Source organism: Amblyomma mixtum, chromosome 2, assembly GCF_055824585.1.
Source record: "Amblyomma mixtum isolate Tamu chromosome 2, ASM5582458v1, whole genome shotgun sequence".
Classification (NCBI taxonomy): Eukaryota; Metazoa; Arthropoda; class Arachnida; order Ixodida; family Ixodidae; genus Amblyomma; species Amblyomma mixtum.
Window position 1 is genome coordinate 39323361 of NC_143013.1, and position 25284 is coordinate 39348644.

At 47.0% G+C, this 25284-nt stretch overlaps 1 protein-coding gene across 1 annotated transcript in view; it reads left to right on the forward strand.

Annotated features, from left to right (window-relative positions):
• LOC149359039 (uncharacterized) overlaps nucleotides 1-25284 on the forward strand; it is a 91619-nt gene that overhangs the window by 47373 nt on the left and 18962 nt on the right. The window contains exons 2-8 of the mRNA XM_089571221.1: nucleotides 6234-6299; nucleotides 7376-7525; nucleotides 11200-11271; nucleotides 15630-15913; nucleotides 16656-16914; nucleotides 20329-20433; nucleotides 23600-24088. Of these exons, the coding sequence (XP_089427347.1) occupies nucleotides 6234-6299; nucleotides 7376-7525; nucleotides 11200-11271; nucleotides 15630-15913; nucleotides 16656-16914; nucleotides 20329-20433; nucleotides 23600-24088 (1425 nt within the window). The remainder of the gene's footprint in view (nucleotides 1-6233; nucleotides 6300-7375; nucleotides 7526-11199; nucleotides 11272-15629; nucleotides 15914-16655; nucleotides 16915-20328; nucleotides 20434-23599; nucleotides 24089-25284) is intronic.

Sequence of the window (25284 nt, forward strand, 5' to 3'; positions counted from 1 at the left end):
CGCGTGTGTCGTGGCGTGTACGGGTGCGAGTCGCCAGCCGGGCTCGCGTTGGCGTGAATAATCGCCCGGTATGCGGTCGGCTGTGCGCGCCTGGGCTGGCTGGCGCAGCGCAGCGCTGGCGTGTCACTCCGCCAGCGGCGGCGACCTTGACGCGGGCGAGAAAGTCGTCCGAGGATGAGGGCTGGTGTGTGGCCTGATGACGCGGGCGCCGTAGGTAGACGCGCGCACGCTGGCTTCGGGGAAGAGCAGTCGGGGGCTTTCATGTCATGCCGATCGCTGCGCCGCCGCTCGTCACCGCGGTCGAGGAGGGCACTAAAAGTGCGAGTGAAACCTGCCTCTACGTGGAGTCCGTGGACTATAAAAAAAATAAAAAAATAATTAACTACTTGAGGCCGTTACAGTGTTCCCCTTCCGTGTCTGATCCATGAGGGTCCGGTCATTCTTGGTGGCTTCCGTTGCACTGCTGAAAGGTAGAAACGCAGTCGCCGGTCGCCCTTTGCAGGGTGGTTCTGGGCGATCTCCTCCATTCTTTGCGTCTGTCCCCCGACCTTGGGGCGGCTGGTTGGCTCCCTCGAGGTCGGGCACCGGCCTTCCCCGCAGAGGTGGCTGGGCACGTGACACGCAGCAATCAGCGTGTTTCGTTGGACCGGTCAGTGTGGCTCGTTGCAGCCGTGAACAGTGCGCGACCACATCAACACTGAGCGGTGAAATATCACTGCCTCTGCTTTGCACCAGGAACCGGTAGAGTTCGAAAGCTTTTTTTTTTTTTTTTTTGTCTGGGTGCTCAATCTAGTGGTGCCCGCCCGTTACAAAAGGGTAAGGCCTCAAGTATCTATCTTTGGGCGCTTCTAGACACGGAGTTCACAGCGTACCGGTATTTGGCTCCTTGCAGTCGCGGCCGAGGCTTGTGGCGCGTTTTAGCGCCATCAGCTGCGTTTGACTGGCTGCCACTTCACTGAGGCTAATTATGCCATTTCTGTTCGCGACTAAACATTCATCCATTCGTTTTTTGTACTGAAAAGAAAAAAAACGCTGCATTTTGCGTAGGGAAACTCCGTGTCGTTAAATAGTCATTTTCAGTTGTTTCCTTCGTTCTTTTATACATGCGCTTTCTTATAATTAGGTGCTATTGTATACTGAGCCGTGCTTTTTGTGCTTTTTCGGTTAATTAGGTTACATGTTAGGGTCTGCTGCTAATGTGTGTCATTAGTCTAAATCGGGCACATCCACGATTTTGCGAGGTCGGCTGACATTGGCTCGGACTGGCAAGCAGTAGTACCGGTTGGCGGCACATGATGCGTTGCGAATAACATTACTGCAGTCTAGGGTGCCTCGATCGAGGCATCCTACTGCAGTCGGTCGTCGCAGCTTCTCGTGTTGGTTTCAGCAGTGACGAGGTCGGGTCTTCAGATTTGCCCGCGTTGTCTCCTGCCAGGGCTATTTAATCAAAGGGACCGACAAAACTGACCTAGACGTGTATTGAGATTACGGTGGAAATATAAAGATCTTGCATCATACGGTAAGAATCGATTGTTGCAATATCGAAGGAGTAAAACAACTTCAAGTGTCATCTTGAAAAATCTTCCGCAGCGTTTCAACAAAACCGTTGCCTAACCGAGCACCTTATATGGGAGTTCTTCGTTGCACCGAAAAAAAAAAAAGACTAAAGATTGGGTGCTTGAAATTCAGTCTCTTTCAGAAAAAAAAAAAAGAAATATGGGTGGTTTATGGGGGTTTAACGTTCCAAAGCGACCCAACCTCTGAGGGACGCCGTAGTGAAGGGCTCCGGAAATTTCGACCACCTGGGGATCTTTAGCGTGCACTGACATCGCACAGTGCACGGGCCTCTAGAATTTTGCCTCCATCGAAATTCGACCGAACCCGGGTCTTCCGGGTCAGCTGCCGAGCACCATAACCACTGAGCCACCGCGGCGGCCGAGCGTCAATAACCTATTTTAAAATTTTACTCCGCGCGGCATCTGCTTTGGCGTTTGCGCTGCGTAAACGGTGTCGCGAGCGACAACGGACGTCGCAAATGAGGCTGTTCGTCATTTTCTGTCGGCACCGCTTTGACAAGCTAATTGTTTGTAGTCGGATACGCCGTCCAGATTGGAGCGGTGGTCTTGTTTGTTCAGAACGCTGTTCCGCATTCCACGGACGGATAGCGATATTTTTTCTCTCCTCTTCTTTTTTTTTTTTTTTCAGATGAGGGGGAGTGGGTGTCAGGCTACTGTTCGGACACTTAGGGAACCTCCTTGCGTGTTTTTTTGTTTTTTTCTGTAGACTGGTGTTCATGAAGGCTGCATGATGAACTGTTACGAGGGCATGTATGAGTTACTGCATTCTTGCAGATGGTGTAACGCTGTCTACCAAGCGCCAATCGATTGTCTGCCAGTCTCGAACGCGATTTGGAGGCGATCGCTTCAGAGTTTACCTACTCGGATAGAACGTCTCTAATGAAACTGAAAAACTAAAAAACTGAAATGCTCCGCCAGTTCTGAACGTCAAACAAGTAAGCGAGTAGCAGCCATTCCCTATATCCACAAGATATCACATAATTTGAAAAGTGTTGGTAAAAGAGTCGGAGTGGATGTTGTTTTTTCGGCCCCCGTTAAGTTATCTAGCTTGTGTACGCGTGTCAACAACCCAGGGAAAACTTCCCCCGATTGCCCCAAAAACCATGAATGCAAATTTGTGGTGTCAAAAAAATGTCGTGTATTCCATTCCTCTCACTTGTAATAGGTTTTATATTGGCCAGACTGGACAGTGCTTAAATGATAGGCTCAGGCAGCACCGCAACAATGTAGATAACAAAGAGTCTCGTAACCTTAGCATGCATTGCCGTGAATAATGAAATTTATTTCCGCAAGAATGCTGCTCGGAATGCATGAGCTCACCTAGCCGAAGGACACCTCTATCCTGTGCCGTCGTTTTTGTTACGCCGTGAGTGAGCGTTGCGCAAGGAAAAATTTGTTGGTCTTCTTCAGCCGGGACGAGCTTGATAACCTTCAAATCGCGCTGGACTGTACACGAGGAAATCCAGGCAGGAGTTCCGTAATTATCATAACTTGTTGGGTGAGGTGACCTGTCGGGCATTGTCATCTGCAGCTGGCCAGGTCTCTCCCCGCCACCGCAGAGAAAAAAAAAATTTGTTGCGTCGTTCTATAAAGAAAAGTTGGACCGCTGCACTGAAGTTTTTGTTCTATAATCGATTCTGACTATAGGCACCACAGTTACAGTGGCCGTTTTTGTGAAGAGCCATGACGACCGTTTAGCGGGGATTCGGAGCCAGAGACACGGGTGTGCTGTTCAGGAACTCTTTGCGCTGTCGAGGGCGCTTTGTTCGTGAGTCATACGGCGCCGGGCGTACGCCCGCTTGGCTCGTTGGTTAGCAGTCGGCGTGGGCGGCGCGTTGTGTTTATGCTTGTTTAGTCGCCGGGGCCGACGCTTGTCGGTTGCAAAACGTCCCTATTTTTCGCTCGCGTTGCCTACCGCCGGTACACGGCTCTCTGTCCAGCGCGTGCACTTCTTGGCAGCACGTATGCCTCTTGCAAGAGCCGCACGTGACGCGCTGTGTTGTGCCTTCTCTCTCTCTCTCTCTCTCTCTCTCTCTCCTCTTTTTCCTCATTTGCTGCTTACTTCTTTACGGTCCCCCGATCCAGCGCGCCTGATGGAAGCTTTTGTGGACGGCACTGCTCTCGAAGAAAGATCTGAGCGTTGTGGCAACGTATTTGGTCGCAGTTCGCGTTCAGAAACAGCTGACGTCGGAATACTGTTCAGTAGAGAGATTTAGCATAGCGCACCCGCCAGTGCGCACGCCCTGATTGGTCCCGATGCGCCATGCGCGCGCAGCTGACGTCAGAGTGTGGAAATATATCGAAATCGGAAATGGCAGTTCAGGAAGGAATCGTTCTATGATAACTCAAAAGGCCGTGCCCTACTCTTTGAAACTATATCAGGGTGTCTTAGGACGCGCAGCCGCAGAAAGAAATATAACCCAGAAGATTACACATGTGCAGTGTGTGGAAAATGTGCAGAAACAATTGAACATTTCATACTTCAGTGTGGCAGTATCCACCCGGATGTCGATGCAGGCACAATCACTCTCACTGAGGTTTAGAGAACTGTGGTCATGTGGATGAATCTGCGATGGAAGCTAGAAAAAGGCGATTGCAATATTCGTTGCTGAAAATCAGAGGTGACGTAAGGCTAGAAGTGCCGGATTAAAAATGTATTTAAAGAAACTGGCGAATTTATAGACTGACATATTACACCGTTAAAGAAACAAAGAAATAATGCCGAGCATGGTGGCAACTGTCACCACCCCGTTTCGAAGGGAACGCTCCTATCGTTCATCCATCTAACCATCCATAATGACTGGCTTAGTCAAAAGCCTTTAAAAAGTTTTGTTGTTGCGTTGACAGAAAGCTAATCAAAAGTAAAAGTTATAAGCTCTAGAATTTTCATACCTGGCTTATTTATTGTAGTCAAACATTCAAAATTTGCTGCTGTGATTGGACAGCGGACGAACACAGGACGCCGCGTCCTGTGGCCCATTGTTAACAACTACTGTTGTTTGTAAGTCGTGTCCTACTATAATAAAAACTCTTGTGCAACGCTACATGTCAAAGCTAAATCGACCGTGATGTTGCAAGCTGTTTGTTGCTGCCTACAAGCCGCTGCTCTGACCTCGCCCTCTGCAGCCAATGTCGCTCCGCAGCTAATGGTTAGTGCAACCATTGATCATTAGTTAGGGGCGTTGTCAGGACGATGGCCGACCTCTTTCGCGCGCGCCGTCTCTGTTGTGCGCACGCCCTGGAGGTGAAAAAGAAAACGCGGCTCTTCCGTTCTTCGATCGATCGCTGTGGCCGGCGGATGCGGAGGTCTGCCACAACACCGTAGCGTGTTCTAGCATACCGTAGACGTACGGATTGCTGCGCAGATGACACTACGCATGCGTAGAAAGCCAGCCTGCTGGTCCTGTACTCGCCTGTGCTAGTAATATGTGTCCGCTTTTGCTAAAACTCTCTGCTAAAGCGCACCGCCGCGAGTCAACGGTCGCTCAGCTGGCGACGACATCCACGTCCTTCCCGGCGTGCTCGTCGTATCCGGTGTCGCGCCAGGCAGCAGCGCTTGATGAGAAGAGGACATGCTTTTCTCGCGGAGCCTAAAAGCAGACATGTGCGGGGGGGGATCGTGGAAGGAAGTTTCCAAACAAGGAGCCCGAGCCTTCCTCGCGACGACGCCGGGGCGGCGGCACGAGTGAAGGATGACGCGGCACGCACGCGACTGGCGGGCGGTCGCCCTCCCGCCACCGGTGCCGCCCCAGAGCGTTATTTTTCCCTTCCGCGGCAGAGCCGCCCGGAGGCAGGCAGTCAGCCAGTCTTGCGCGCAAGAAAAGCGCCGAGCGTCTTCTCGCCTGCAGAACCCTTCGACTCGCGCAGTGCGGCGTCGTCGCGAAGGTCGTTGAACGACCGGGGCTGACAAGAATGCGCCGCCGTGTTGGGGGCTGTTCGGCCATCGGCTCTGCAGCGAGCGAGGTCTGCGCGGCAGCTGTTGGCGAGAGGCCATGTGATTAGCGCCGCTGACGTCGTCCACCGGGCGAGAAGTTGCCACGCCTGAGGCAGCGGCGGCATTAGGTTTTGTTCAATGCCCGCGACGCGCGCCCGGCGCGCAGAGCCCGTGCCGCGCTGATAGGCGCGGCTATTATTGACCCCACTCCAGAGTGGCAACTTTCTAGTCCCCTGGTACACCGCTTTTGTTGTGTTACATGAGTGTTTCGTTTTATTGTAAACGTGCAATGAAAACCACATGCCTCTAGTTTGTTTTCTGCGTAGACGGCGCTGGGCTCGTTCGCTTGGGGGAACTTATGGGAAAACACAGAAGAGCCACATTGAGCAGTGTTCATCCGGTGTTGTGATGACTTTTTCCTAAGAAAACTAACGCAGCGGGAAGTTTTACATGCTTCCAGGTCTTTCGGTGCCACGGACTGTTCACAGCATTCGAATGAAAAAAGCAGGCAATGCAAACTGATTCATGGCAATCATGAATAATTAGAAACTACGACATAATGTGGTTCTTTTTTGCGAAAATCAAATATTTTGAGATGCTCTGCTTGCAAGAAAATGCTGTCATGCCAGTGATACTTGATGCTGTGTCACTCTAAGAGAATGTTATTTTGTCAGGCAGACAACTCACTGGCTTTTGCCATGTTTTCTTTTTTTCTGTTTCAGATTCAAATCACATAACAAAAAAGTCAGCATGTAACACACCAATGGCACAAAAGTCACCAAAACAAGGTAAGCATTATGTAAATGTGGGCATCTTCCACTGCCGCATCATACCTAATTGTAATTTGTGAGCTGTTTGCAGGTGATTTGGGAAGAACTCAAGGAAGGCCATATTTCTGAATAAATCTCTTAAGTATGATATGTCCTGAGGGGCTTTATGGTTAGGATCAGTGAGGATGAGTTTGAAGACCATCACCTCGTTAGGTCTGGAACTTTCCATGTATTTCTTTTCTTTTATCTAGGTGGTTGCGTTTAGCTCTTGTGCCTGGTGCAAATATTCGAATGGAAGGCTTGGCCAAGAAAATGATTTACAGTCACTGCCCATCTGTAGAACCTGTGGTTAATGAACCTGTGGTTGATGGCAACCAGCTTGTAATTACTACTAGTATTGGCTGTAATCCTCGGTTGTAGCAACTGAGCAATGTGAAATGAGTTACAGAGAATGTGCAGTTGCCATTTCTAGAAGATCAGCTGCTTGAGCACTGGAGCAACTAGAATTATCACTAACCTGATTTGTAGCCACAGAGCTGCAAAAAAAAACTTTCTTCCCTTTTCTGTCCTTTTTTTTTTTATAAGGCTGCATAGCTTTCCTTTATTACTCAATGGCTGCGCTCAGGTAGATGTTAGTTATACATAATTATGGCCTTACTTGAAATCTTTTTCACCTCAGGGAAATCTTAACAAGTGGGACAATATTGTGGATCATGTTGTCTGGGAAGATATGTTGTCACCTGCATCCTAGCTTTGGAATAAAAGCGATTCATGGGCATATTAAGCATTGTTCTCTGGTATGTCAGTAACTGCTGCCTGGGTAACCCAGTGCTGTATTGCCTGCACTCCTTCTGTGCTTCATGAGCATTAGCTTGGAGGCTTACCACAATTCCTGCTCTCACCGCTGTCAACTTCTTAGCTTAAAAGTACAGGATGAGAGTGAGCCTAGCAAAGTGGAGGATGGAAGGTGACGGAAGGAAAGGTGTCGTTGTGCTTGGGCATCAACCTCTCTGCACCAGTGGCGGTCAGAGAGAACATGGGAAAGAAGAGGGGCGGGAGAGCGTCATTCAAGGTGGCTCTTGTGGGGTGTCCAGACATGTACTGGTTTGCGTACGCCGCGGACCCTCCGGCGGAGCGACACAGGCGGGGTCTCTGGGCCCAGCAGGTAGACGAACTAGCAAGTCCCGAGCAGGAGCTCGATGGTGCGACAAGTGCGCAGAAAGAGTCCCCCTGCTCCCCTCTAGGTATGTCGGTGTGCGCGATGTGCTGGCCACCCACACCCCCCCCCCCCCCTCCCGCCCAGTGTGAACCCATGAGCTTCCCCTCCCATGCAAGAGCATGCTGGCTGACCCCGATTGGCTGGATGGAGCACGACTTGTTGTAAACTGGCACGAACTGGTCTCGTGGCTGCGCTGCGCTGCGTTCATCGGCAAACACTTGGTGTCATATTTCACAGCCATGAGAAGCCAAACTGAAGCCTTGGATTTCAAAGTGATCAGCGGTGTGCCACTAGGGAACAAGTGTTTGAGGCCCTGTTTGGCAAGCGTGTAGTGCTCTCATGCACAAAGTGTACAGCCGCCCGAACTATCGTGCACGGCGGCCGCCTTTTCTGTGCTCTTGCGCGTTACAAAAAAGCTGACCTGTGAAAACATCAAGTGTAAGCTGAGGATCACCAAGCCCTTGCCTAATCTTGACCTTTCTGCATGTTTGGTCCACTGTAAGGTGCAGGGGCGCAGAAAACGGGGTCGTCGCTCATGCTAGCTAGATTTGGGTGGCTGTACATACTCGCTTTCATGCAGATCTAAGCTTGTGGAGTGCAACAGCAAAGTATTAGCATATCAATGTGGACCTTACAAAAGCAAGCTCAACATCCACATGGCAATCAGCTCTAACGAATCTGCTGTTCTCCCACTGTTCTTGAAGTCACGGAAGAGCAGTTGTATGTTCAGGGAAAGGCGTGCAGTAGGGCCGCATCTTCGGCCTATGCTGCATTTTAGTTTTCCCACAATGCAGACACATTAACTCTGCATTTAATGCATGATGGCCTAAGTTGCCTAGGTGCCATAAAACACAACACAACACAATCTTCTGCCTATGAAAGACAACATACTACTTGTGGCTGGCTGTGCAAATTTCAAATAAAAAACAATCAGAAAAAGTCAGTCTTAGGCTTCATAACAAACAAGATGTGCATAGACGTGTGGCATTGGCTGCTTACAATCACAAGAGGCGCTTCTGTTTATTATATCATTGTCATTATTATCATCACACCATTGCTCACACAGGGATAAGAGGGTAGGTGCTAAAGAATAAGGCAGTGCAACACCAGTTTATTTGGCCCTCTTTATTTCGGCTTGTTCAGAAAGGTGCAAAGAAGTCCAGAAATTTGGTCCGAAATAGTAATGTAAGCTTAGTTTCATCTTGTGCTACAAAAAAAAACTAAGCGATGAGCCCACTGGCTTTATGTCGTGCAGGAAGATTTTTTTTTTTTTTTGAAAGTGTTTGGCCTAAAATACTATGCTACTTGAGTATTCTTGTCATGTTATCAGTGTGCGAAAGCGTAAGCTGTATTTGTGCAGCATGCATGTATTGTGGCCCTGTGCGTATTTGTTTTCCCCTCAGTGATATTGCATGGAAAACTTCGTTTGGGGCATTGTTTCATGTTTTGGAGGATGAAATATGTGGTAGTATAGTTGAACTTGCTTGATGTTGCTACTGGTGCATTAATGCATGTCTCCTATGTACCCTGTGGCACCCAGTTTTCAGGGCAACGTGGTGTAGCCAGTAGTGCGATGCTTTTGTTTTCCCATACTGAAACGCCGTTGGAAGGAGTTATTTAAAGGGTCAGTCTACTGAATTTTATCGACCATATTTTCTTTGCGGCAACCGATAGCTCTTTACTCAAATTACCGTTTAGCCAGGTGTGGTGCCAAGAAGTGCGGTAGAACATTTTAAAATAGAATTTATTGATGTGGGAACACATCTGTGTGAGATGGTAGTCTCATCTGGCAACCATCTGGATTTCCGCCGCGGGGCGACAAACATGGCGGCGCCCGTCGAAGCCGGACCTCTCGCTTCGGACTGAATTATCAGTGTTGCTGCCTTTTTCAGTGCGTTCACTGGCCATAAATGGGGCGCCTGTCTTTCGCTTCGTCTCATCTCGCCTATAAGAAAACATATAAGAGATAAATTTGCTCTATTTTAATAATTAGAGTGACGATTCTGCCGCTCCTAGGCTTAAGTGGAGAGTCGATTTGTTTACAGCAATGGTTCCCGTCCTGACGACCAGATGGCGCCACTATAGGCTGAGTTTATTTTTGCGTCTCTGCTAGCATACGCTGAACTAAAAGTGGGAATGTGCCTGCGTTTTGCGTACGTGTAACTATAAATATTCATGGGATTTACAGAAAAAGCGAGCGTTACGCCTTCTACAGTTTACTAGAACAAAACGTGCGTTTCTCTGACATTGGGGCATACAAATAGTACGTAGTATATTCACTTATGCTTCTACAAAAAAAGACTACCACTTTCTTGAACAAAATGAACGTTTGAGGTCGCCACCGTGCTTTTTTACGCGACTTTTAACGCCGAAATAAAATATAAATTCCGGCCTAAACCGGGCGCAGACCCCTCGTTATTGATGTTATAGGGTGCCGACTACCAGAATATGCCATTATTTATACACTCATCTCGGTGAGTAGACTGACCCTTTAATGCAGAAAAGCAATCAAAATTTTGTGCTCATTGTGGTTTGGCATGCATGGGCTTTGTTGTAACACAAAACATAGGCACCTGTCAGGTGGCAATTTTACTGCGTCTCTCTCAGGTCAGAAAATGTAGTGCCGTTATTGTCATTATAAGTGTTGGGTCAAATGTCATTGGATGTGCACATTGCTATTTGGCTGCCTGTTGTGACCTGCATTTCGTGTTGTGTACTGCTTGCTGGGCTTCCTCTGCTCCCTTTTGTTTGTGTCAGAAGTGCACTGCTTTGTTTTGTTTTGATGTTGTTGTTTTGTTTGCACCTGCACTTCTGTTTGCATCTTTCTTCTTGAGAATTATGTCTAGCCATGCAGTGAATGATTTAGTTATTGTTTCTTGTGTTTGTGTATCATATGTTTTCGTCGTTGATTGTTTGAAGCTGTACCTTTCGAGTCAACATTTCTATAGGTTCTCTTCTTATGAGAAAGGTTGCATTTTGATGTCAAGTTGCTGGTAAAAAGTGCAAAAATTGTGACTGGCATCTCTAGTATGTTATCATTCATGAATGACTAAATTGAAGAGCATACCAAAATTGTCTATGCGGAAAGCATCTGAAGCATTCACAGGGCCAAAGCAGAAAAATTTTAAGTTTATTTCGACACTGTGTACATGCTTGAGAAAGCCAATATGAAAAAGTTACATGTGGCATGACCTTCACTGTTGCCATTGAGCACTCTTTGCTCAGTGTTTTAAACTTATTGGTAGCCACATTGTTATAAAAAGCTTTGAAAATGTGAGAGTTCGGGAATTTTTGCTAGTCCTGAATTATGTTCTAGTTATTTGCAGAATAAAGAGTTTTGAACCGTGTCATATACTCATCACCTGATCAGCTCTTCCCACACATTTAGACCTCCTTGCTTAAAGCTGCATTGAGATGGTGGAGCTGCCTCTTTTTGTTTGATTGTGCTGCTTCAGTTGAAACGTTAGTTGTGCTTTCGCGTTTCTGTGTCCCTTTTTATCTTTTGCTCATGTCTTCCTGTACCTTTTGTTGTTTGAAACCTTCAGCGTTACTGTCCGCTTTCATGTTTGGCACCATATTTCTTTGCGTCTAAAGTGCATGGTGTGCCTGGCTGCATTTCAAGCAGCTGAAATTCGTGAGCTTTCTTGCAAGCTTCTTTTTCTGTTTTTTTGTTTCTTCCCTCCTGTTTTCCTGCACCAGACACTTACTGGTTTGCTCACGCTGGCGGAGACGCACCCAGTGAGGATGGCGCCGAACGTAGGTTATCCCCAGGTAAAAAAAAAAGAAAAAACATTGGAAAATGCTGTGGTCTTACGTGTTGAAGAGCCTCAAGTTTTAAAAACTGTTGGCCTATTTCATTGCTGCCATTAGGTCCAAGGCATGAAGTGCGCTCTCTCCTTGTGAGACATTTTCTAAATGCAAATTCGACAAATAGCAATGCTGTTTAGGGTCATTGGTAAAAAGGAGTGATACCGGTAAGCACAAATATACTTGTCATTGAGCACATTTAGCATATTTAGTTTTAATCACACCTACTGCACCATTTTTATAACAAACATGTTCGTGCCTTAAACAGCATTCATAAGTGCTTTTTGGCTAAGTTGCCCTTGCAACATGATATTCAGCCATCGTCATCGTCATGTTGTCTCAAAACACTGTGACATACGTTCTCGCGAGAACATAATTGGCTGCCACTGTAATTACTGACCTCCTTGCATGCATTGTGGCCGTCAAACTTTGGTGCTGATCAGTGTAGTTATCTGTATTTGCCTGATTTCAAGTAAAGGGTAGTTGCTAACTGATGTGTTAAATTGCCTACAACAGGTGCGCTTTGCAAATTTTAGGGAAGTCAGTTTTCAAATTAGTTGTTTTGCCAAGTAATGACTTACGTTAACGTGAAACCAGTTTTGGCACAAACAGATGAGTTCCAAAAGAGTTTGAACACAAAATTTGGTGTTCGTTCTGAATGAATGTCGTAATTGTGGTTGCCAAGAGTATTCCATGTTTAAAAACTTCATTTACTCCATTCCTGAGTAATTGAAAGGCAGCACTGTTCATGGGACTTGTGGATCCTTCACTGTTGCTCATTGTGACATCATTTGAGTGAGTTTGGGCTAGTGATGGCTGTTTTTTGAAGTTTGTACTGTGCAGAACTTTTTGTGGGATTGTTTAGTTCAAGCTAGTGTGCTAGGAAGATACTCGAGATTCAGCATAGTGCACATCCATTTTTTTTTTAATTTTTTCTTTTTGTTGTGACTGGCTGCTTGAATCAGCTGACATGCACAGTAGGTCCGCAGTAGGCTTAACTGCATAAATTGCTAAGCAGCCACTAATAGCCGGTATCAGAACATGGGTTGTGTATACCCTCAGGCAGAAGTTTATAGAATGCGATATTAGCAACAAAAATTATTTCATCATCAGCCTTGCATGCAGCCTGGAATTTCAAGTGAATATGCTGCCTAATTCTGATTGTGCTTATTACACAGTGCAAAATTAAATCTCGAGCGCTCCCAGTTGGCAAAGAATTATTATTATTTTATTTTTTTTGCCAAAGCCATGTTTCTTAAACTCTTGAAGAGAGGTATACATATTTGAAGAAAAAACGTTACTTTATAACAAAGGCAGTGCTGGAATGCATGATTGAAATAATCATTACTCTTAGTGGATAAAGTACACTGTCGATTGAGTTGTTACACAGGGTTTCTTTGAGTTCTCACGCATTTTTAACCCATATCTGCCTAGCATCCTACATGCCGGACGCCGCTTCTTTGCGCAGTAACTCTAAAAGTTTATTGTGTAAAAGCTTGCACACGCTAGCATAGGCTCAAGATGGTCTAAACTTTTCCCATGCAAGGGCTGTGTTGTGGTACATTCAGTTTTGTGCCTTCAGACCCCGTTGACTGCAGTGTTATTCTGCAAGAAAAACAAATAATATTAACGAAATCGCTGTGCGTGATGAGAAATGTGATTTTTAAAGTCAGTGTCACATGTTTGAAGCTTTGCCACACGTAACAGGTAGCTGTATCCTACATTGTAGGAGGGCTCAGAAGTTGCTGTTGAGAAAAATATTTCCACCAATAAAAGGATTGTTCTGAATTGCGAAATGAAATAAATATTGTATGTAAAAAAATATTTTAGTCTTCAAATTTCTGAAGCTTCAGCCTACGTGGGTTAATCAGTTTTCCTGTGTGAAAGCATTTTAAACGTTATGAATTAATGTTTCCAACAAATGTCTTAGTGTTTGGAAATCACAAAATGAACAAGGGAGGGGAAAACCTCAGGTTGCTTGAGCCAACGTTTCGACAAGGGGACTTGTCTTCGTCTGGGCAAAGCGTTCATCATTGGCAGGGATTAAATAGGGCCTTCGCTCCGAGGAGGAAGGCCCCGGGGGTGGGGAAGGAAAGTGGTGTGAGAGGGGATGCGTGTCAGGAAGGGGAGGGAGGTGAACCTTGATTCGTTAGGCTGCAATAGTGGAAAAACTTATATCCGGGGGGTCTGTAATGATTGAAGGGGCTGCGACGGGGGGGGGGGGGGGGGGGGGGGGAGGTGCTGTAGGACCTGAAAAACTCAGATAAGAGGATTAGTCAGCGTGGTACAGGGAAATGAGAAGAAGGCAAACAACATAGGCTGGCACTGGAAGGAGGGGCATTTCCAAGGAAGGTGGGGGGGGGGAATGGCTAGAGTTCAGAGAAAGCCAAAAGGTGGGGCGGAGGGGGTAACAGGAATGTCATGGTTTGAAGGAATTCTACTTGTCATAGCATGATATCATTTGCCTCTGTTTTCAGTTTGCGCATAAGTGCTCATAAATGATAGCAGGATGCCAGTTAATTTAAGTGGTACCTGATAGATCAAATTTAAGATATGAGAAGGATGCACAAGAGGGTGTTCGAATTTGTTATGGGAGGCATCGGCAACACTGGGAGGTGCCAATGGAAGGGAAGTTCCTGTTGCAAAACAGAAAATATGTGCTATTGCCATAAGAACAAGTTTTGGGGGAGTTTTCTTGTGGCCATTTCTGCACAGGAAACTTGATGCAGTGTTCATTGCTGCGAACTGAAGTTGTAGGTTTTTGAGGAAGTCTGTAACACATTTTGTGCACTTCTGGTCGGCATATGTCAGCACTCAAAATTTATTGCTGTAGTTTTGGCTTTGGCTGTAGTTTTGGCACGCGGTGGCAGTTTAGGCTTTCTTATGTAGTGGGTGAGTGATCCAGCAAAGAGAAATAAGGTACACTGTGTGATGTTGAAAGAAAGATTAGCAAGACCAGTGCAGTCTTAGGGCTGTTGGCAACATCACTATCTCTTGCCAACAGGGTTTGAATGCTAACTATTGAAAATAGAATAACATAGGTTTTTTCCAGCTGTTGTAGAAGTGCTTCAAACAGCCCACTGTGATCACCCTGTACTCCAGTGATGGCTTGACTAAACAATTCAGCATTGGTCTACAGGGTCGCGACATCATTCCACTACTGTTACGAAGTGCCTTTGAAGAGAGAAAATCAACTGCGCTGAAAAGAAAAATGGTCGAGCCAATACTCGCACTGCTGCTCTTTGGGTCGTGAGCCAGACGTGCTACCTGTCAACCACTGGAGAATGTTCATTCAGCCTGGTTAAAGGGGGGGCCCTTGTGTGTCTGGTGATAAATAAAATATGTTTAAAAATTAAAATAAGAAACTAACAGTGTTCATGACTGAGAAGTGATATGGAAAGAGGGCCCCAGGCCGCTGAAGGGACCCTTTAACGTCTACGCGCCACACTCTTAAAGGTGCACTGAAGAGGATTCTGAACTTGTCTTTTTGCCGCGGGAACTCGATCTACACGTTTCTAGCATTCTTAGAAACTGCGACTTATTGCCCTGTGTGGCCGATTTCCGTAATTAGATCGAATTAACGTCCGGCTCCCGCCTTTTTTTTTAATTCTGCCTCGTACGGTGGGCGGAGTCTACCAACGCGTGAAGTGCCTTTCAACCAGCTCCGTAGAGGCTTTGCTTTCGCTTTATTTTGTTTTTTAGGTTTCCATGAATAATTAGTTTCATTCGCAGATAATATGGCCGCAAAACAAGCCCGCAGAATTAAAAATACGCGCGGACTATTTGCTACTACGGACTACTACATATTACTTTGCCGATGGCTGAGCGGCAAGCCGCCACGGGACTGGGTAAAAGGCAACCCACGCGTTGGTCGACTCCTCCCACCATACGAGGCAGAATAAAAAAAAAAAAGGCGGGAGCCGGATGTTAATTCGATTTAATTATGGAAATCGGCCACAGATGGCAATAAATCGCAGTTTCTAAGAAAGCTCGGAACGTGTAGATTGAGCTCCCGCGGCAAAAAGACAAGTTCAGCTTCCTCTTCAGTGCACCTTTAAGGCAAAACTTGAGTGTCCCCCAAATCTTTCTACTGAGGGAAGGAACTGGCCTTTTTGTTTTCTTCAGAGAGGAAGCAGGATTCTTGCGGTTCACATGTGCACTTTCACGCTGATGGGGTAGAGCTATGCTGGAGAAAACTTTTTCTATCTTGTCACCGAACCGTGCAGCATTGTCTGGCTTATTAAAGGGACCCATTTGCTGCGCTGATTGGCCGCAACATTGTTGCACAGCGTGTGACTCAGCTGTGAACTGTGGCCTTGCAGATCGAAGCCAGCCGGGTGACAGCGAGTCTGGGAGTGGATCACCCCAGCACCCACAGCTCTCCCAGCTGTCGCGCGAGGAGCGACTGCGGCTGGTCAAGGAGCGGCAGGAGGAGCAGCGTGCACGGCGTCTGCACGAGCTGGAGCAGCAGGCTCACGCGGCTCAGCAGTACCGCGAGCATATGGAGGAAGAGCGTCGCAGACGCATTGAGGAGATAAGGCACAGAGACCAGGAGCGCCGGCTACAGGTCGAGGAGCGCAAGAGGCTCATATGGGAGGCTGATCACGTAAGCAGCTTTTAGTTGGAGCAGGGGTGGTGAGGGGAAAGAGGGGTATTTCTCGCTGGGAAAGTGGGAAGTGTCAACAGCCTCCTCTCTTTCCACGCGAGAAATTTTGCAAAGGAGAACCACATTGAACCCCATTCTCTGGATAAAAAGAAGTCCACGAAATGCATGGTTCGATTGGGACTGCCCCCTCCAAGAGTAGCACAGGGCTTTGCTTTGGTTAATCTAAAAAGCAGTCCAAAGTTGAGATTCACAGAAGTAGTGAGGCCGGAAGACAGCAAAAGGAAGGTCACTGTTCTGCACAAATTTTCAACAGACACTGACGCATGTCTGCTCAGGACTCGGGTCTTTTGCTCGATTGGACCTACGATAAAAACTTGTTCACCGGCTAAAATGTAGGAACTGGCTCTGGATTTGTTGGTGCGGCTATTATTCAGTCATGTTGCTTCTGTGCCGCATTTTGGTGCGACCTGGCTTGTTTGTGAAGGCAGATTTTTACCACTTGTGTAAATTGACTGGCCAGGATGGATCTTGTGAAAGATAAAAGGGTATGCACTGCAGTTTTGTGTCAGTCTGGTGGGAGTAGTGGAAATTGGCTCAGGAGGCATGGAAGATATGCGCGAGGTGCTGGCCTCCTTGTCCGCTCGTTTTTAACCCACCCAACCAGCCATTGGGTTTCTGGTGAAGGTGGTGTTGTTCCTGGAGTATGGTACAGAGCGGTTCACTGAATGTCTCTCTTGCCTAGGAACGAAAGGAAGCCATGCTGAAGCGGAATATGGAACGAGAGAGCAAGCTAGATCAGCGGCGCAATGCCAACCGCATGAGCATGAGCTTTGCCTTTGGCAGCTCCACGCCCAGGACTTTTGACCTGGATCTAGCCACCATGAGCTCTGCCGGTGCACCCGTGCTCATGTCTGCAGCACCGCAGAGGAAATCGGAAGAGCGGGACTTTGAGAGCAGTCGCAAGAGGGCAGCTTCAGCCTACAATTTGTGCCAAGCAGCAGGTAATGCCGTTTTCACATTCCTGCGCTCTGATTGGACGCAGAATTCACAGACAGTCATTGCCAAGCGAGCCGCTGAAAGCTAGTTTCAGTACTGTGCTTTTCCTTATTGCCATCTTTTCTCATTTTTTTTTCTGACTTTCTCCCTCTCTGCATTGAGGCCACTGCCACACTATAAAAAAAGGTCACCCCTTGTACTTAGCACCAAATACTTGTTTGGGGTAGTCACGGGTGGTGTTGTGACTGTCGGAGCTGTGATGTAATTTAAAGTGAAGTTGATGAAACAAAGCAGTAGGCCTAATTTATACCCCTGTCACACTAGCAAATTTAATGTCATTCGAATCGAATGACATTAGCACCTAATGTCATTAATCTACTGCTACACGGGAACATGTAATGTCATTAGGTTCGAATGACATTCGCCACCGAATGAGTTAGGGGAACTCATTCGCATTCGATCTCGAACCGAATGCGCACTCTGGACACCAGATACGCAGCGACGCGAAAAAAATAATGTGCACACTGCCAAACTTAGAAAGTGCATTTATTCAGTTCTGCTAAAAAAAAGTTAATGTTTGTGTGAATCTGTTCACACTAGAGGCTGTCGTGGATAGCTGTTACTCTCGGTCTCGGCAGCCTACCGCAGCGGCCGAGCGTGAAGCAGCGTCTTTCCCGCGACCGTCGGCCATTTTGGGATGCGTGATTCTTGTTGGTTGGCGTGCCATGTTTGTTAAGCTCGAAGGTACTTAAAGGCCCCCTGCCCACCCGCGGCCAGCAGACACTCTCTACCTCACTTTGAGCGAGCCTCCTCTCCTTCCATTCCCTCCTCGAAATTTTTCTCTCCCGCTCCTCGTCGAGTAGGCTCGGCAAGGCAAAATCACCCCTTCCTTCTCCGGTGTAAGCCGGAGGCGTGGTGTCTGTGGAGTGCGTCACAGGGCGACGTCATGGCCCCGCCTTCAATAGAATTCTTTTCTTGGTTTTTGCATTTTCTCCGCACACTGAACGATCGAGAGGCGCGATCGGCTCGACCACCTAGACTTGTTAGCGAGCGCATCCTTTCATACATCTGTTTGTCATTCCCAGTTAACGAGCCACCTTTTCATTTTCTTTTAGGCCTCCCCACCGTTTCACGAGCGGAGGGGCGGAAGTCGGTTGTGTTCGAAACACACGGCGAAGCGCGGACCCGGCAACCGCCCGTTTGCTTTTCTCCATGCGTGTTTGTGTTCTGTGTGTTTGTGTCTTTTCTCCGCTCCAAAGCATATGTCATTCATTGGAGTCAAGGCGTACGCAAGATGCACGAAAGATAAGCGGTATGTGTGCGGAGCGGTCAAGTGGGCGAGCGAGGGAAAGGCTCTGCTGCACTACTAATTAAAACCTTGTTTTGGGGGGCTCGCATAGAAGAAAAGAAACTGAGAAGGGAGCGCGCACGCAGAGCGTCTCGTGACGGGATCACGGCGGGGGGGGGGGCGAGCCAACTCCCTCAGTTTTACTGTTTTTTTACTTTTTATGGCTAGGGTTCAAGGCTGTCGCCGCACGCTCCCTCCGCAGTTTTTTTTTTTTTTTTTTGTTCCTTCATGCGGGTTTGTAGGCATGAGCCAGAACAGAAGGCGCTGCGGAAAGCGTTGTGCAGACGACGCGACGCCAAGGCTACGCCCAACCTTCTCCCGTCAGTCAGAACGATGCACCAATGGAGTGCCTTTAGCGAAAGTAGCCCCCCTTGACGTCAGCGGGGTGCAGAGTAGTGGGCCGGGCCCGTTTTTGAAGGAAGGAAAGAACGAACGGGCTTTGATTTGAATTTTCGCAGCTTTTCGGGGCGCGCATGGCTCTAGTATTTTGCAGAGGTTATCTTCGATGCCTCATCTATGCAGTGGGCTTGTTTTTCAAAAATGTCCGGACCCTGGTCAGTGGCCCTTTAAAGACATAACTGGGCAGTTCACCTTTTGGAAGTCATTTCCAAGCTCCGCGCGCCGCCATGTCAGCCATTTTGTTTGTTTACATTTATCGGATTTGTGGTTTACTTTGTATTTGGCTTGGCTTTTGATGGCTAAAGTGGTGCAGAATGGCCGCAAATAATATTTTAAGCTTATAATACGGCACACAAATGTTCTCACCAGTTTTGAAACACTGCACAACAATATCAAACGTATTTTATGCGCGCTGATGTCGTTCAGTTGGACTATTTTTTTTTTCACTGATCGTCGATGCCATCATTTTCGAATGACATTATTATTTTACGTGTAGCAGTGAAAGAGACCGAATGAAATTCGATGCATCGAATGCCATTAGGTTCGAATGACATTAAATTTGCTAGTGTGACAGGGGTATTACTTTGATGCATTCCCAGTGTTCCACCATGATTATGCATATCATTTTAAGTCATTTTTACTGCTAATCTACTGACTTAAAAGTGTAACATGCACAGTCTCCAGATATGCACTGCACATTTAGGTAGCTGCGACCTCTTTTGGGACTTCCACCTACCTTTAGATTGTCATCACTCTTTCTCATTGATTAGGTGGGCAGCCATTTCTTTAACACAAGGAAATGATATTATTGAAAAAAACCGTATTATTGGTTAGTACGTGAAATGTTGGCAGGACTGCAACACATGTACTAATAAAATAAAATGCACAGAAGTATAAAATGTGCCATGTTTACAGAAGTGGTTGCAACATTATGTGAAATTTTCACATACAGATCCCTGAATTGACTGGCAGATAGACGAAACTGTTTTCTTTCAGTCTTTAGCTTTGTTACAGTTAAAACTTTTTTTTCCCGTGTTTTGTTTTAACACAAGGCTCAATTTTGTATCATTGGAAAGCCAAGATTTGTGATGATTTTATCGCAGGGAGATGCATGAAAACCTGTCATTTGCTTTTTAAGCAGCCAAGAGTGTTCACTGTACTTTTTCTTCCCTTATTCACAGCATTGGTATGGAAACGTTTTGTTGTTATCCTAGTTCCGAACGCCTGAAGAGGGCCGAGATTTTGAGATATTTGAGAGCTAAAATATGAACACAAAGCCTAGTACTTGCCATGGGTGGTGACAGGAATTTGTTTTAAACATAAACTAGTCAGTTTTTACTGTGTTCAGTTTAGTGATACTCTTCTTGTTCTGGTAAAAGCAAACATATATTATGAGCTTTGACTTCATCTGCTCATCTAGGCTTTAAGTAACATTATCTTGCCATTTGCGTTGTTTATTATGTGAGGGGCATGCTTATTTCCTGCTTATTGATAGCAAATCACCAAGGTTTTCAGTGTTTTTCATCATTTTCTGTGAGCGCACTGAGGAACTCACAGTTGCTAGTATATCATTTTGTTCTCTTCTCAACTCATTCATGTGTAGACCAGTGGTCCAACAAGGTGAGGGTGTGGTTCCACAAGGTGTTGAGGTGGGCCGGGGCTTCTCTTGCAGACGCGGCTCAGACCGACTCGCCCCCAAGTCAGGGGGCGGTGCCTGATGTGGCATTCATTTCCCCCACGGTGGGAGGGTGGCTTGTGGGGTCAGGGGTCACAGTGGGTGAGTAGAGGGAGGAGGGGGCTCTTCTTTGCTTGCTGCACCCCTGTCCCCCGCAGCCAGCTGTGGTGGTGTCCGCGCGTGTGTGACTGTCGCTTTCCTCTGGGAACTGGTCGGAAGGGGGACAGTTTGAACGGGGCCGCTGCTTCTCTTGGGTCCTTCCTTTCGGGCCGCTCTAACACACTCTCGTCGGCACAGAGGTCTGCATTGATGGCAGTTTGTCTTCGCTTTCCTGTGGATCACGCAAGCTCTGCAATAAAGGACCCTTTTAATGAGCTGGCTTGTCGCCAGTCGGATCCTAGTACATGATAATGGTTTTACTGTGGGGCATGAACCACAACAGTGTTGTGTATGTCTGCACATAACCAGGGAGATCATTTTCCTCTCGTGAGTCATGTGATGTGTCGGGAGTAGTGGTGGCAAGAAATAATGAGGTGGGTTGAAAAAATAATTAAAAGGGCTATTATCTCCTCGGTGAAGACAGTGGTGCGATTTTGAATTCGGGATTTAAGATATTGGATAAGCCAGTTCTTGTGAAGCCCCTCCCTCCTCTCTCATAGTTATGATCCCCGTATGATTCGACATGGAGCGGCAGCCACAAGGTCTGGCTGGCGCAAAATTTTTAATTAAAAAAAAAGAAATAGGAAAGAAAGGTTTGCCACCACCTTTGTCCCTCTACCACATTTTATTGTATTCCATGGAGAGTGCTTGGCCCTCCATGATATTAAATTTTTTTCATTTGTGTCTGCCTATTCACATCACAATAAACATGGAATGTGCATCTTTTCATTAGCGTTACAGACGTATTTTTGAGTAATGTAAAGAAAGTTCCTTGCTGACCTCTGTGTTTGAAAATTCTTTGCTTTGTTTGGAAATTGTTTGGAAGAGAGATGTTGCATCTTGCAAAATGGAGAGTGTAGTGGATCTCCGCACTCTTGTAGCGCATCGCTGTGTTCTGGCCTGTCGTCGTCTCGTCTCTCTGACAGTCATTCTTGCTGATCCAGCGTGTGTTTTGCAGTGGGCTCTGTCTTGTAGTTTGCGCTCGCTTCACTCACCTGAACTGCTTCTTCACCTTCAGGTGTCGTCTCTGCACGCAGTGTAGCCTGCCGCTGCACTGTGGTGTAAAGAGCACCAACTCACACCTGCCTCACACTCACTCCTCTGTATAGGCCTCTTGCTCTGTGGTGCTGCCAGTAGAATCTGTGCACGCTCACTTGTGAATCGTGGGTTGGTGTGACCTGTTGCATTTGTCCTCTCGAAGGCAAAACAGGTTTCATAACAGTAGCCTACTAACTGCTTGCGCCTTTGTAGCTATTGGGCATCATTATATTTTGCAGTGTTGTGTGCAAAATGTGTCTTCGTGTTTATTTTTTCTTGCCAATCTCATGACACGTAATTGTTCAGATAGAGCAAGCATTACTTGTGCCACCATGTTGGATGATCGTGCAACCGTTTCAGAGGCATTCATTCATCTTTTATTACCATTTTTCATGTAAGCGTGAGAGGGTTCCACTTTGATGAGGTTCAGAAGTTCAGTGGCATAATGTCCCATTAACCCTTAATCTGCCACTCCCGAGATAACTCGGGCTACCACATATGCACACCCCCTGCCTCTCCCGAGTTAACTCGTTTTGGCTTTTTAACTCACCCCCTGCCGCTCCTGGTAATACTGGTGTAAAAAAAACTATGCAAACATGTACCGCCATCTATGGAGAGACTCCGTAAATTCATAGATTTTGTAAGGTAAATTTTAAACGACAGATGGCGCGCATGTTTCCACATCCGAGTCACTTAGTTTTGGTCTGCGCACAGCAGCCATGGGGCTATGTGCCACACTTGTCCGCGCTTGGCGGACGAAGAAATTCAAAATTGCTTGTGAATTCGGAGTCCAATGATAATGTGAACGAGGAAGGAGCCCACGTAAGTGCCTTGTGGAGTGATGACAGCGATGAAGTCCCCCCTGCCACCGAAAAATCCGTGTAAGAAGAGGAAATCCAACAGGCCAGATTGGTGCTGGAAGATTTGATTCATTACAACTAATATTTATAAGATTATCCTGAATAAGCATGTCTACATGTCATGCAGAGCATTTTAGGGCGTTACTAGCAAAAAATTTCCAGGAAACTAACATGCAAAAAAAACCCGGCAGGGTGTGTGCAGATGTGAGTAAAAAAACCTGGCAGTGAAAGGGTTAATTGCCTGTAGGTTAAATTAATGTGCTTACCCCGGACTGATAACTAACCTCAGTGTGCCATTTAACTTTTTACTTTGTGCCTCGTATCCCCTCAGATTTCTCATTGCAGCCTGCATATTATGAATGCACCAGTCAAACAAACTCTTCCCCCCTCCTCCATATTTATTAACCACCCCTTTGCGCTGCAAATTACCATTTGAATAAATTTAGCTAGGGTTCCAGGGGGTTTGTTTCGTTGCGGCTACTACATGCTGGCTGTTTCCCTTGTCTTGAAATTCATTAAATGCACAAATTTCGCATGAAACACATCATTAACTGAGGCAGTCTGCTTTTCCCTTGGCTTCTTGTGAAGGAATTACTTTGTAGGCAGCTTTTTGGTGGGTTATATAGCTGTTATTGAACAAAAAACCTCTGAGGCGACTAAAATTGGCACGAGGGCTATGGAATCGATTGCTGGTAACAAGAATGCATATCAAAGGTTCTGCAGCCACTGGGACATAAAATGTGTTGACGTCGAAATTTCCGGAGCCCTTCACTGCGGCATCCCTCATAGCCGGAGTCGCTTTGGGACGTCAATAAACCATAAACGAAATGTTTGTCCACTTATGTTTCCACTACTTTTAGCATTCAGGGCTTTATCAGGGAATGAGCCCCCCCCCTTTTTTTTTAATGGTAATTTTAATATGTCAGGCATACAAGTAGCATACAGCAGATGGGAAATGTATCAGCATATGGAATGGCAGAGAAGTATTAGGTGGCGCTGATGCCATTTTTCACCATAGAAGTCGCCCAGAAGTTTCATGTTCAATGGCAAGCATGGTTTTGGCTCCCAGTTCTGGTCCCTCCGTCCAGTCTAGCTGGTTGCTTTCCGTTTTTTTTCGCGAGGGGGCCCTACAGCGCTGGCTATTGGCCACGCAGACTCTCGCAGACGTGCCGCTGCTCCACAAGCGCGCTGCTTGGTGTCTGGCCCCCCAGGAGAGGACCCCATGACGCGCAGCATGACTGCGCTGCCCAGCCAGCAGAACCGGGGCCGGCGCAAGACAGACCTGATGCCCGTCATCCCCTGGAATCGTGGGGCCGCCTCGCGTTCCCGCTCCCCGGCCTCGGCAGCCCCTTCGTCCACAGGTGTGGCCCAGCGTGCCGTGAGCATGTCTCGCCTGGACCTGCTTGCACAGCCCCGGCGGCGGCTTCTGCCAGCCAGCCCCAGCACGGGTGCCTCCGCTGCTGCTCCGCCAAGTATGGCCGCCAAGAGCATGCTCAACTTGTCGCAGGGCAGCCCTCCTTCCAGGCGGGGGGTGGTGGACATGTCCCAAAGCATGGTGCTGCCAGGCCGGGGTGGTGGGGTGGGGGGCAGCGGGGGTGGCGGCAAGCTGCGGTCGGCACGCAGCATGAGCCAGCTGGCAATTGCACCCCGCCCCACGCGGGCGTCCCAGCTCAGGGCCACAAACCGGATGCCGGCGGCAGGTAAGTAGGGGGTGGGGTGCCACTTTTGCTCCGAGTTTTTTTTTTTTTTTACCTTGCAATTACAAACCGGCAGCTCTAAATCCAGGCATCAAGATTACGTATGCAGTTGAACCTCAGTTCATGCGATTTTCTTTTTCTTAAGAAATTGTACTCATTAGCAATGGCCCCTTAAAGTCGTGTTGTTTTCCTCCAAGTAAACGAAATTTCCCACTAACTATGTTCATACTTACTCCTAAATCTGCCCCTGTGATAAGTTTAGTTACCAATTCACTCTCACTCATTCACCAGCACTAAGTCCAAGCTAATCCTGGACGACACACACAGCTAAGAGCAAAAGCACATTGGCAGTCTGCCTTTGTGATGGCTGCTTTGTTGTTTTCGCCAGACTGAATGCATTTAAAAGTTGTTCTGTGCTAAGGACAACACGTATGCAGACAGAAGCCGGCAAGCACTAGAAAACGAGCTCTTCATTATTTGTGCCAATGAGTGCTGACTGACGTCTTTAGGAAGTGAACTGTCAGTGAATGCCTGCACTTCACCTGTGAGTGACATTTAAAAAGTTTTTAATAGTTTTGGATCGTGCTTTTTTATGAGCTATATGTTTTTCCCCTGAATTTTAAAAGCACGTCAGCAAGGTCCTTCTGTTTTAATGCTTCTTTTACACTACTCTACACTTGCCTCTGAGCAAAAAAATGCTTCATTTACGTGAAATCTTGTTACCATAACCTGCAACAATATGTTAGTGACGTCCAGCTACATGCGCAGTGACAGGAGTATGTGTAAAACTTGGAAATGTTCATGAAATTTTATCATCTAAAATCCTTTTTACCTGTGCCTTGCCACCATTTTTCACTCATCACTTACGGTACAGTAAAAGCTCGTTAATTCGAACTTATGGGACCGAAAAAAATGTTAGGGTATATCTGTAAGTTAGTATTATTGAATCACCATGAAAAAACTAACAATAACTGCGTGCATCATGGTAAATTTATTTAGTGAAAGACTCGGCAATGGTTGCTTGCTTTTGAGATGAGAACGGCTTGACAGTAGCTATTTTTAGCAATGGAGCTTCACCATGTGTCCCGCACCTCGCAAGCGGCAGCATCGAGTGTGAGGAGGCTTCACCGCACGAAGTGCGAACAATACGTGACGAGCGCATAGTTTCGGCGCACTGGAAGAATGGAAGAACTACATGG